General features: G+C 52.4%; 1 protein-coding gene across 1 annotated transcript; it reads left to right on the forward strand.

Annotated features, from left to right (window-relative positions):
* The first annotated feature begins 1,066 nt into the window (after positions 1–1,066).
* On the forward strand, positions 1,067–10,844 carry LOC101632143 (transcription factor SPT20 homolog). Its single transcript, XM_012730241.1, has 4 exons — positions 1,067–2,626; positions 2,735–3,453; positions 7,816–7,982; positions 10,768–10,844. Exons 1-4 carry the CDS (start codon positions 1,067–1,069, stop codon positions 10,842–10,844), a joined length of 2,523 nt encoding a protein of 840 aa, XP_012585695.1.
* The last annotated feature ends 1,057 nt before the right edge of the window (positions 10,845–11,901 follow it).

Below are 11,901 nucleotides of genomic sequence, written 5' to 3' on the forward strand. Positions count from 1 at the left end.
AAATCGTTAAAAAAAAAAAAAAGGATGTAGGGCCTTCCTGGTGGCACAGGGGTTAAAGTCTCAGCACTATGAAGCTATTGCCAGCCACTGTACCACGAGTTCCATCCCTGGGCAGGGAGCCGACTCACAGGGCACAGCAGACCTCTCCTGCCGCACTCGCTGCTCCTCTCAGCAGTGTTTCAGTCTATTTGTGCTGCTCCCTGCTCTGTCTCTGATGAACCCTCTCACCACACCCCTTCTTGCACCTCTGTTCTACACCCATTTCGTCTATGCATAATAAATGAAAATAAACCTAAAATAAACACAGTGTAGCTTTCCAGCCTTACACCTAGCTGAAACTTGGGCATCTGCTGCACCAAATATAGTGCACTTCCACACAAGCCAGCGGACATCTCGGTCCCACGCGGACTCCTGGGGTTGTGTTAAGCCGATGGCCACTGGGAGCATCCCTGCCATCAATGAGGCTCCAAGACCAGTCTTGAGAAAGTGCTTGACAAGGAAAGAAGTGAAACCTTTTATGACACTCCTGGCGATTGAATTCCTTTGCAAATTGATGCATGTTAAAACTGCCAGCATTTTAAAGATAACCGTAAAGAAACGGAAGGTTTTCAACCTGACCTCCATTGGAAGCCCGCTCTCAAGAGCAGGAAGCACAGGCTGTAGGCCCGGTACCCTGAGGCAGCCCCTTGAGGCAGACCCCTGTTGAGACAGGAGCAAGCCATCATGCGCATAAAGGGCTCTCCCAGCCAGGGGGCGGGGCAAGGCCAGAGGGGGAGGAGGGCTGGTTGGAGTAGGGGCCTCACACTCACTTCCGGCCCAGCCCACAGAGAACCCAGGCCCAGGAGGTGGAGGCTCCAACAGGTACAAGGATTTCCTGAAACTGCAGTTTTGTGGGGCGCAACCGTGGGGGCGGGTGTCTTGGTATTCACGGTGCGGTGTGGTGGTCATTCCACGCTGGATTTGCAGTCTTTGCAAGCCTGCACTGATTTAGCACGGACACGTCGCTACCCGCTTTATCAATATACTTATATTTTCTCTGCTTTTAAGGCCCGGAATTTAGGCCGCAATGCAACAGGCTTTGGAACGAGCGTTGGGTCGTGCAGAGTCTGTCATTGAAAGTGCCCAGCAGAGGCCGCCTAAAAGGAAATGTTCGCCTGGTGGGGAACAATCGCTCCACGACAAGCTGTACGACATCTACGTGGAAGAATGTGCAAAGGAGCCTGCGGTGGCGGAGGAGCTCAGGAGCAATGTGAACCTGTTGGAGAAGCTCGTGGCCCGAGAGGCCTTGCCGTGTTTGGTGGTGAACCTGTACCCAGGAGAGGAGGGCTATTCTCTGATGCTGCGGGGGGCTGAGGACTCCTCTCCCGAGACCATCCGACTGCCCTATGAGGACGGGCAACTGCTGGAGTACCTGGATGCGGAACAGTTACCCCCCGTCTTGGTGGACCTGCTGGAAAAGTCTGAGATGAACTTGTTTCATCGAGGGTGTGTCATCGCCGAAGTGCGGGACTACCGGCAGGCAGGCGCCGCGGAACCCCCCGGCTACCAGAGCAGGCACGTTCTCTTACGGCCAGGCATGCAGACCCTCGCCGCGGACGTGCACGCCATAGCCGGCGATGACCCGAGCTGGAGCCAGGACGACAAGCTGCTGCTGGAGAGCGAGCTGCTCTTAGCTACGGCCGAACCCCTGTGCCTCGACCCTTCTGTAGCAGTAGCCTGCACGGAAAACAGACTGCTCTACAACAAGCAAAAGATGAACACGCGCCCGATGAAGCAAAACTTCAGGAGGCATTCTGTGCCCTCCCTGACCAGGGAGCAGGCCGTGTCTCCCTGGCCGCTGCCTGCGCAGCTGAGAGCACTGACCTCGTGGGGAAAAGCCAGAGAGAGGAGGGCAGTCCAGCAGTATGACCTCAAAATCTCCAAGGCAGGAGACTGTGTGGATACGTGGAAGCAGAGACGCTGTGACCTGGCCGTACCTTCTGAAGTGGATGTGGACAAGTATGCCAAGGGGAGGAAGTCCGCCCGGCCCGTGGCCTCACAGGCAAGCGTGCGGCCGGTGCGTGAGGTGAAAGAGCGCTCGGTGTCGGCAGGGGAGGCTGGCAGCGCGCCCCACACGACAAAGCCGACCTTCATGCAGCCGCTGAGTGACCCACGGGCCTCTGCGGAAAGGTCACGTGAGGAAGCCAGATGCCAGAGACAAGGGTCTCTCCCTGATCATCCCTCCACACAGGACCATTCATATAGCTTCATGCCTGGCTCAGAGACTGATGCTGGGATGTTCATCTATCTGTCTGAGGAACTGGACCAGAAGAAGGCCCCATCTCCAGTCAGGATGTCATCAAGCCGTGGGGGCTCAAGCAGTCTCAGCCAGTTTTCCCCAGGCGAGGAAACACAGCAGCCCAAGACCACTCTGGTTCAGTCTTCAGTCTTGGAGAAGGACGTCAAGCATCTGCCTTCACCTATCCAGCTCCTCCCAAGCCCAGGAAAGAGTTCCTCAGGGAAAATCTTTATTCCAGGCCAGGCAAGCAGCATTCTGAAATCTCTGTCTTCTGCTCTTGCTTCTAAGTCACCAAGTGTTTCCCAGAAGTCCTCTGAGGAAGTGGATGAAGGTAACAAGATTCCTGCAGCTACTTCATTCACTGTGAACTCCTCTGAGGAAATGACTGTCCCATCCACTCTCAAGTCCTCTCAGAGTCTGAGCTGGTCACCTGTCAGCTCATCAAGGAGAATTCAGGCCCTGTCTACTGTCAGCTCCTCACAGAGAACACCAGACACCCCAGTCATGGCCGATTCCCCTGGCCTGGACATCATCAGTGTGGTGGGCCCTGTTCTTGAGGCCCAGGCTTTGGCCAGTGGGTCCCACCCCATACAGGGCTCTACCCCTGAGGCCATAACTCCTGGAGGAATCAAACTCAGCAACCAGCCAGCAGCACATCAGAAACCAAGTGTGCAACCTGGTGCATTGCAGGAACCTTCTCAAGTGGGTGTGCAGCTTTTTATAGAAAATGCTCCCAACCTCAAGCCGGTCACTCTCCTCCATCTTTCAAAAGGTTCGCTTGTTTTGAAGAATGAGCAGCTGTCCCAGCAGCAGCAGTGGCTCTGTCAATTAATTGAACCCCAAGGGCAGCACCCCTCCATGTTGTGTCGCCAGCAAGACCCCAGTGTACCGGAATCAAACAGTTACCAGCAAGCAATTGTTATTAACCTCAGTGGGCTGGGAAGTTTGCAGGCCCAGCCAGATGTATGGTCTCAGCATGGTTGTGGCCAGAGCACAGCGGGGCAAAGCCTCCCTGAGGAGACTCCGATATTCCTCTGCCTTGAGGAAGCGTCAACCTCAGACATCACAGAGTCAGCAAGTGCAGCAGTTGAGGATCTCGCCAGCGACTGTGACGACAGCAGCAGCCCCAGGAGCTCAGCCACCTCAGCCACCTCAGACAGCAGGCCTGTCCACAGGTAAAGTGAACCTGGACCCACCGGCCGCCCCCAACCCTGACTCTTGCACCACCTTCTCTCTCTTTAAAATTGCAAGAGAGTGACCCGAACAGATTCTCGGTTTTTACACCCATTTAGGTGCTCCTGACGTGTCAGAACTGGGGCTTGTTGGGCCAAGTTTGTGCAGACTGCGCACGCAAGCACAGTCCCGTGACTTTTCCTAGGGCAGGAAGTGATGCCGTACACGGGCTCAGGTCATCGCTCTGCTGGCGCTGGATGACCTAGTGCTTTTGCTGACAGTGCTAACGCGCCTCCCAGTCCAAACTAGCTTCAGTGAAAAGTCCTGAAGCCTCCCCTCCCCTAAACCAAGCGAGTAAACGAGGAGTTGGACAGGAGGAGGGTAAAGAGCCCCCAGAACGTGAACTGTCTCGTGAGCCCGCCAGCGAGCAGGTCCGCCGCGTTCCGTCTTCTCACTGTGCAGCCAGCCCCGGGAGTGTGCTTCTCCTCGGGGTGACACTGTCGCCACTGGCACCAGCTCCCCATTTCCCGCTGCCCCCAGCCCTGGCAGCACTTCCTGTCCCCCGTGGCGTGCTGTTGCCTGCTCTGCCTGCTTCCTGGGGCGGAGCCACACGGCCTGGCTCTGTGACTGGCTTGTGGCACAGGGTGTTTGTTGGCGTCCTGTCCTCCAGTTCACCCGTGTTGTCACACGTGCCGGGACGGTCATGACGTGGAAAACGGTTCCACCGTACTTAGTGTGTGCCCGAGTGACGGGTGAGAGGCCGGAAACATCTTTCAGAAGGAGGGACTTTGGGGTGGGCTAAGTGGCAGAGGCGTGTGCGAGACGGTTTTCCCAAGTGCGTCTTGCGAAGGCTGTCCAAACTGCGCCCACGCTTGGACCTAGGCCAGGCCGACGTGAGGGTGCCGACGTGAGGGTGCCGACGGGTCAGCAGCCACGCTGGCGGGGAGCCCCCCTTCCAGAGGCGCCTTCCGTGCCAGGGCCCTGGGGAGCCCGGCTGGCCTCAGGCTGCAGTGCCTGGCCTGGAAAAGGCACTTCCAGGACACCTCGTGTTCCCTCTTCAGAAAACCCTGTCCCTTCCGGGGCCTCCGGGGTGTTGGCAGAGAAGTGGCCACAGGCCTGGGAACGAGCTGTCAGCCTTTCCAGCGTGGGGACTTTGCTGGGCCTGCGGCGAGACCCACCCTGCTTCCTTTTCCTGCCTTCCCTCTGCTCGTTGACGTCACAACCGTTCAGCTGTCCCTGCTCCCTGGCGTCTCTTGTCCTTTTGTCCCCACGCCCCGAACGCTCGTCTTCGCCCCTTTCTGTTTATTGGGGTGAAACTGAGAGCAGTTGCCATCAGCCATTGCAGGGGTGCGACAGGGTGCGGCAGGTGCACTGGCTGGAGGGACAGTGGCGGCGGCCTGCGGCACCCCCCACTGGAGACACCTTCCTCCACCCAGAAGACACCTCTGCCCCAGGAGCACTGGCTTCCTGTGCTCCCAGCCTCAGGCCGGAGCCGCGGCTGCGCGGTCTCTGTGGCGCCTGTTCTGGCTCCTTCCTGCGGGCGGAATCGTCTGCTCTGGCCTTGAGCGTCTGGCCTCCTTCACGGCCATGTTCTCGAGAGGCCTGACGTGCACCAGGCTGTCGTAGGTTGTGACAACACCCCGTCACTTGTAAACACCACGTCTGGTTTAGCCCTGACCCACGCGTGCACCCCGGGGCTGCTCCCACCTTTGGGTGCCCAGTCGAGGGCCCCTTAGGTTTCGTTTTGTTACACCGTTGAAAGGCAGCGTTGCAAAACTTGTTTCTAAGGACACGTGGCGGCGTCTGTGCCTTTTCCACTGAGGACGACGGGAAGGACGCTTAGTCCACGCTTCCAAAGATCTGATGGCGAGCAGCGGTGACTGCTTGTCGCTCTGTCACCAGGCTTCTGCCCACTGCTCCGAGGCTGTGAAAGAAGGTCATGGCCGCCTTCCAGAGGCTCACAGGATTTGCCATCTGGGTGACCCTGATGCCAGCCCCTTGCGGCTTTGTGGCGCCATCCTGGGCCTGTGTGAACGGAGCCTGCACCTCTCCGGAGGGAACCAGCGAATGAGCGAGCGGGTGGTGCGAGTTTCCTTGCTGAGCCTTGGGAGCCGCCGGACACCTGAGCGGGGAATCTCCAGGGTCTGTGCAGCTCCTCCCTTGGCCGGGGGCCTGTCAGGCGCTGCGCGTCGCTGCCAGGGAGCAGCCGCGGGGAGCAGTCGCTTGGGTAGTTGGCATCCCCTTCGCAGGCTAACAAATACAACACGTGAGATCACCCTGTTGTGGTTCATGTTTATTTCCTCTAATGATGACCCCCGCCACTTACAAATTGGTAATTGTGAGTATTGACTGATTTTGTTTTGGAGTAACTTTTTCATTCACTTTATTCACCAGAACGCAGAGTCTTTTTCCTACCCTAGCTCCAGTCCATACTCAGCTGAACGTTCAGTAACATCCAGATGTTCCCAACATAGAGGACACGGTGGGCAGATGGAATCCCTCTCACAGGGCAGGAGAGTACTTGTGTGTGGAGGGAGGACCTCGTTGTAGGCCAACACTAATGGAAATAGAATGCAAGCCCCTTAGGCAGTCTTATATTTTCTAGCAGCCACATTTTACAAAGGAAAATGACTTAAGAAATTTACTTAGCCAGGGCCCTCCCTGGTGGCGCAGCATGTTGGAGCACAGCACTATGAAGCTCTCCGAAGCCACTGCAGCACGAGTTAAATCCAGCCAGGGAGGTGACCCACATGGCACAGCCGACCTCCTGTCTCCCCACTGCTCCCCTCAGCAATGTACTTCGTCAGTCTGCCTGTTTTCCTCCCCACTCAGTCTCTGGTGAATCCTCTCACCCCTGCACCTCTGGCCTGTACCCCAGCTCTGCATGCACAAATAAATAAATCTTAAAAAAAAAAAAAAGAAAATTACTTACCCAATATATTGAAAATATTATTTATCCATGTAGTCAATATTTTCAAATTCTTGAGTGAAACATTTTACATTCTGTTATCCTTACTAAGTCTTCAAAATGCAGGCACAGCCTGTCTTAATGCAGATGTTAAGTGTTGAGACCTACTGGATCTGGATTTAAATTTCTATGAAATCCACAGTTAACAATGTCCATTCACTTTCTAAAAATACTTAGGTTCCCAAAAGTTGAATTAAGTTTTAAAATTTAAATCAGTGTTGCCTGATCAGGCCTCATGGCCAGGGTCAGCTGCCCATGTGGCCTCGGTGACGGACCACACAGCAGCGAAGGAAGGAGGGGCAGAGGCCGCTGCAGCAGTGATGAAGGTACCAATCTTGAGATGAGGCGGATGCCCCCTCATCGGGACACACTTTGCAAGTGGAGTGATGATGCTGATTCAAAGCACTGAGTCCACGCTCCCCAAATCCTCAGAACCCTGGTGGCCTGGGCCAGGAACTTCCATGGAGCGAGGTGGGTGGTAGAGGCTGGAAAGCAAGAGTCCGTTCTGTGCTGGGCTCTGCCCTGCTGAATTAATGCCACCTATGCAGAAGACGCTAGCTATCCTGCATGTCATTAAGACACCTGTACCACCGACCCAGAGACAGCAAGACAGGGGCTGCCTCATCTGCTCTGGCCATCTCCTGGGTCTCTAACACTTAGGGAGGACAAAACCAGAACAGACAATGTTGGTAGCTGGAGACTCAGTGTTCTCTCCGCTTTGGTATGGATTTGATCAGCTAAACTGGTAATGTTTCTACAGCCCACCGCACACCTTTCATCTACCCCAAGCTGCCAGGCCCCTCTCTTGGGTCACCTTTCTTCCCCTGTTTCATTCCCCCCATAGCCACAGGCAGCAAAGGGTGTGTGAGTTAATTGTTAAATTCAGTTCAACAAGTTCCTCATTAGGGACAAATTACCTGAGTTTGAAATCTGCTAATTTTCCAATCAGAGTGAGTGTTTGCACTTGTGATTTGGAAATAATTACCATATGGTAACAGCAAAACCTATGTGGGGATTAAAGTAAAGGTGAGGGGGACAGGAGCTTATTTTGGCATCTTCCTCAGAAAGTCGTGTTAGCATATTCAGATTAGTTGAGGCGCCTCTGGGGTGGTGTGGGAATGCTCACCTGTTCCACTGTTTTGCAAAGGCTGTTTACTTCCTGTGCTAAAGTCCCTGAAAGGTGAGCTTGGTTGGCCTCGGGAGGAGAGCAGGGTGCCTTTGCCTGAACTGGGTCTGGAAAGATAGGACATTTGATTTTAGCCATTTCTTCTAAAATTTCATCTATACTTTTGTTTATATCTGTCCTCAGCCTAAAGTGTCTGCATGAGTTACAATGAAAAGAATTTCTGGGTGGTGGAATTGGTGAATCAAAATGTCCTTTGGGTGTGTCTCACAGGGGATGTATTGCAGAATCCGCCTCTGGAAGATTGATGACTAGCAGGGTAGTAACTGCTGCAGAGTATTACTGTGATCCAAAGCGTAGAAGTCTGGATCGGCCACCTTCAGCCGTTCTTCCCAAGGCCCGTTACTTCATCACTAGTTCCAAAGGTTGGCAAACCCACGGTAAAGAATAGTCAAGGTTTCAGGTCATTTACGAGCCAATGCTGAAAAGCTCTCTTGGACAAGTTGCTTTTGAAATGAGGAGACAAGCAAATCTCCCTCCTGATAGCTGGAGATATGCAAGACCTTAGGTTTCTTTGCACCTCAGCTGCCAGGAATCTCAAACCTAAATCTGAAACTGAACCCACCAAGTCTACATTTAGCATTAGTGCTTCAACTCTTCCTGCTCCTTTTAATTTCTCTTTTACTGCTTTTTTGTGCTTATCTTTTGTCATGCAGGACTTCAAATTGTTTGACAAAGGGAACTGGAAAAAAATGCCTACCTAGTGCGTGAACACATGCAAATAAATAGGCGCTTCTATTTGTTTCTTTAATCTGCTTTTAATCTTTTAATAACCTGGCCCATTCGGTGTTATTGTCCTCACTTACAAAAGGAGGCATAGACAAGACCTGCCTATAACAGCAAAGCCAGTGTGTTTCTGAAGTTCTGTGGCCAGGTCTCAGCTCAGATGGGAGCTGCCTACAAGAAACCATCTTACTTTTTCCAATTAGTGCTTCCAGAGCCCTCTCTTTCCCATTCTTCAGTGACTTCCTGGCCTCAGGGGCAGAGAGAGAAGAGAGACAGCTCTGCCTGAGGCCGTGGTCTTTCCAGGTCTGATGCTGGGATCTTGGTGGGGTGGGGCTCGCCTAGGGAGGGCCTATTCGGTTTTTCTGATGTGTCAGTGTTCAGCTTCGCTGGGCTCCTTCCCTGAGGCCCCTCTCAGAGAAGAGCAGCGGTCTCAACCCTTCCCCGGTTTCTGTCTCCCATGTGTTCTTGCATCCAGAACTTTGGGAGGCTGCGTGGAACCCTGATGGTTGTGTGGGTCCCAGAAGGAGGGAGGGAAGTTCCCCTTTCCAGGCACACTATCCCTGGCCCCTGTGAGCCGCACTGTCTATAATGTCTCCACCACAAGAGGGCTCCAGACTCCAGTTCATGCACAGCATACACGGCAGCGTGTTTCTTAAACTCCTGCTACCCAGCAGCGCCCAGGGCTCCTTGGCTGGGTCTGTGGCTGCACACAGCTCAGCCAGTCCGGGCAGGAAGGTGCAGGCGGACTCCCCCCTGCAGACCTCCCTGCTCTCCTCCAGCGGCCCCCTCACACCCCTCTGCTCTCGACTTGGAAGCAGGGCAGCAGCTGGACGCCTCTCTCCCCTCCCCTTCCCATTTGCCCCTGAAGAAAGGGGCCTCGCCCCAGGAGCCCTCAAGCCTTTCTTCCTCCACATTCTCTCGAATTTACAAAGTTGAAGGGGCAGCCCGAGTTACAACAAGGCCATTTGGGCTGTTTCTTAGTCCTCTGAAAAGACGAGTCTGCTGACTGCTTGGAGTCTTCCGGATGTGGGAGCGCGGGATGCCTTTGGTTTCCAGTGTGGGGCATTAGCAACTCTGGGACTACAGAAGTGTGTGTGTGCACACGCGCGTACACACACACACAGGCAGACACAGACACACACCCCTGCCCAGCCTTCTCCCTCCGCCCTACCCCATTATCTAAACGTGAAGGCAGAGGCCTGCAGCTGGAGGGACAGTTTTGGAAGACCTTTCTGTAGGGTTATGGTCAGACTTGAATAAGAAATCAGTGGGACGGGCAGGGGGCGACTAACTCTCCGCCCCTATAATCACTAAGAGGGGTGAGGCCTTCTTTGGTATGGAAAAGTTGCTCTCAGAATTATGTAACACATTATGCAAATAGGGCTTCAAAGCAAATCCCCTCAGCTGTCCCCAACCCCCCACAGCGTCACTTTTGGGCTCTGAGCAGCTCTTAAGTATCAGAGCTTCCACCGGGAGAAGTGAAGCGGGGGGTGGGATGATTTAAAAAAGTGTTATTTGGGGTTATGAACACTTTGAGAAATAAGTGTTATTTTGACATTAGTGTTTGGTGTTGTGTGGAGAGTGGGGCCTTGGAGTTTGAGATTATGGGCCTGTGCCTATTGGTAGTGAGGGTTAAACCACTGGAACAGCTACCTGTGTGAGCTGGGAAAGAGGAGGCCCAGCATCCCCTCAGGGATTCGGGAATCACGGAAGGGTCTTACCCGAGTATTGTGAAAGACGGTGACGTGAAACAGGCCCTGGATTCTTGAAGGTATTTGAGTGGGGAACAGTGTGCTTCGGAGTTAGACATCAAGATGATTGATTTCTAACTTCACATTGGTTGCAAGAGTTTTCTTCATTGTGATTTTTTTAAAAGATTGAGAGTGTGCTCACATGCAAGGATTTTACTTGGTACTTAAAGGCAGAGTTTAACATTTTTCTTTAATCCCGTAGAGGGAAATCTACTTAGAACAAAGGTAAATATATAAATGGCTGCCAAACAAGGAGATGATGGCAAAAACCATTAAAGATGAATCATACTGGGTAGAACTAGGGAAGGTCCTTCGAGAAGGTGATCGCTGAATAGCTTTTGGACTTTGAAAGGTTGACCGAGTTGCAGGAGCTTCCTCAGCACAGGAACGGCTGGCAAAAGAAAGGCAGAGTCGGATGGGCACGAAGAGCGCTGTCTACGCAGACCGCGCTGTAAGCACAGGGGCAGGCGAAGGACAGGGCAGAAATGACAGGTCAGCTCCAGAACATGGGTCTGATTGGGAAGTGAAGAAAACAGACTCCACTGTTTAAACAAGGAATCCAACAGAGTTAGGATGGGGTTTTGCCTAAAGGAAGAGAAAGAAATTTCTAAGGCTTTCTGTCACTTAACAGAGACATCTGACAAATACTTGGTTTTTTTTTTTTTTTTGTTTTGTTTTGTTTTTGCAGAAAATGGAATTGGAAATTTGGGTGATCTACCAGAGTTTTTAGGTTTTACTGTACAAGAAATAGCAACAATCGGATAACCAGCTAGATACATATGTGTGTGTGTGTATATATATATATGTTATAGGGTACCCCAAATCTGTTAGAGGACAGGGAGAGAGGGACACCCCTGAAGCCCCAAACCTGCCTGCTCTAAGTGGGTTCTGCCATCCGCCGCAAGACAAAACATAAAACTTTAATGAAAAGGGACTTTAATACAGTGAATATACAATACAGAACACAAGGATTATAACTTCTAAAGCAAACACCTGAAGTGACCCATCCCCTCGTGGGCAAAAGTCCACCCAGAAGGGATTGGCCCAAAGCAAGGCCTGAAAGCCCGCCACAAGCCTAAAGCACCTTCTGGCCGGGACCCATGGAAAAGGGTCAGAAATGGCCAGACAAATCTGGGAGCAAAAGAGCAAAATCAAAATCAATATGAACACTGCCATAGTCACCTCCCTACAGGTATCTCGCCCACATCTGCCTTCGCCAGTCCAGGGTCGGGAAACAAGCCCGGTTTCTTCATCACATGCTTGCTGCTCCATGTGGCTTCCTCAGGTCTCTTCCTCTATCTCCATCCTGCTTCATTTCCTTCTTCTCTCTCCTTTCTCTCTTCTCAGCTCCACCCTCCTTCTGGGTGGGGCAGGGAACCTAGAACTTCCCCTTTTCCTAGGGACCCCCTGTTACACACAAACACACACACACACACACATTTACAAATAACACTCCCAAGGAGAGTTTTATAGTGAGACCAAGACAGTTACAGAAAACAAAACAGGATCATCACTTTTTATTCAAGCCTCCACACTGGCCAGAGGAATAGAATGAGTATTTGGGTAAATGTTCCCAATTCTAATTTTATGAGACCACACAATAGTGTCTGCTTGTCGAGCTCTAGGGAAAGATGGAACATTTTCACCAGCAGTTGAGACTGGTGGTCTCAAGATGAAGCTTTATAATCGCCCAAAGCCTAAATTTCACAATATGGAAAAGGAAAAGCTATAGAGAAGCTCCATACAGTAAATATGAGGTTGATTGTATTTGGTTGAACCACATGAGACAGCTAATGTTTGAGCAGTGAAAAATGGCAATTTT

This window comes from Condylura cristata, unplaced genomic scaffold (assembly GCF_000260355.1).
Source record: "Condylura cristata isolate star-nosed mole 26May11 unplaced genomic scaffold, ConCri1.0 scaffold00027, whole genome shotgun sequence".
Classification (NCBI taxonomy): Eukaryota; Metazoa; Chordata; class Mammalia; order Eulipotyphla; family Talpidae; genus Condylura; species Condylura cristata.

Coding starts and splice junctions, on each gene's coding strand:
- LOC101632143 (XM_012730241.1), top strand. CDS start 1,067: ATGCAACAGGCTTTGGAACGAGCGTTGGGTCGTGCAGAGTCTGTCATT. Junction 2,627..2,734: donor AAGGTAACAAGATTCCTGCA/GCTACTTCATTC, acceptor AGGAGAATTCAG/GCCCTGTCTACTGTCAGCTC. Junction 3,454..7,815: donor GACAGCAGGCCTGTCCACAG/GTAAAGTGAACC, acceptor TGTGTCTCACAG/GGGATGTATTGCAGAATCCG.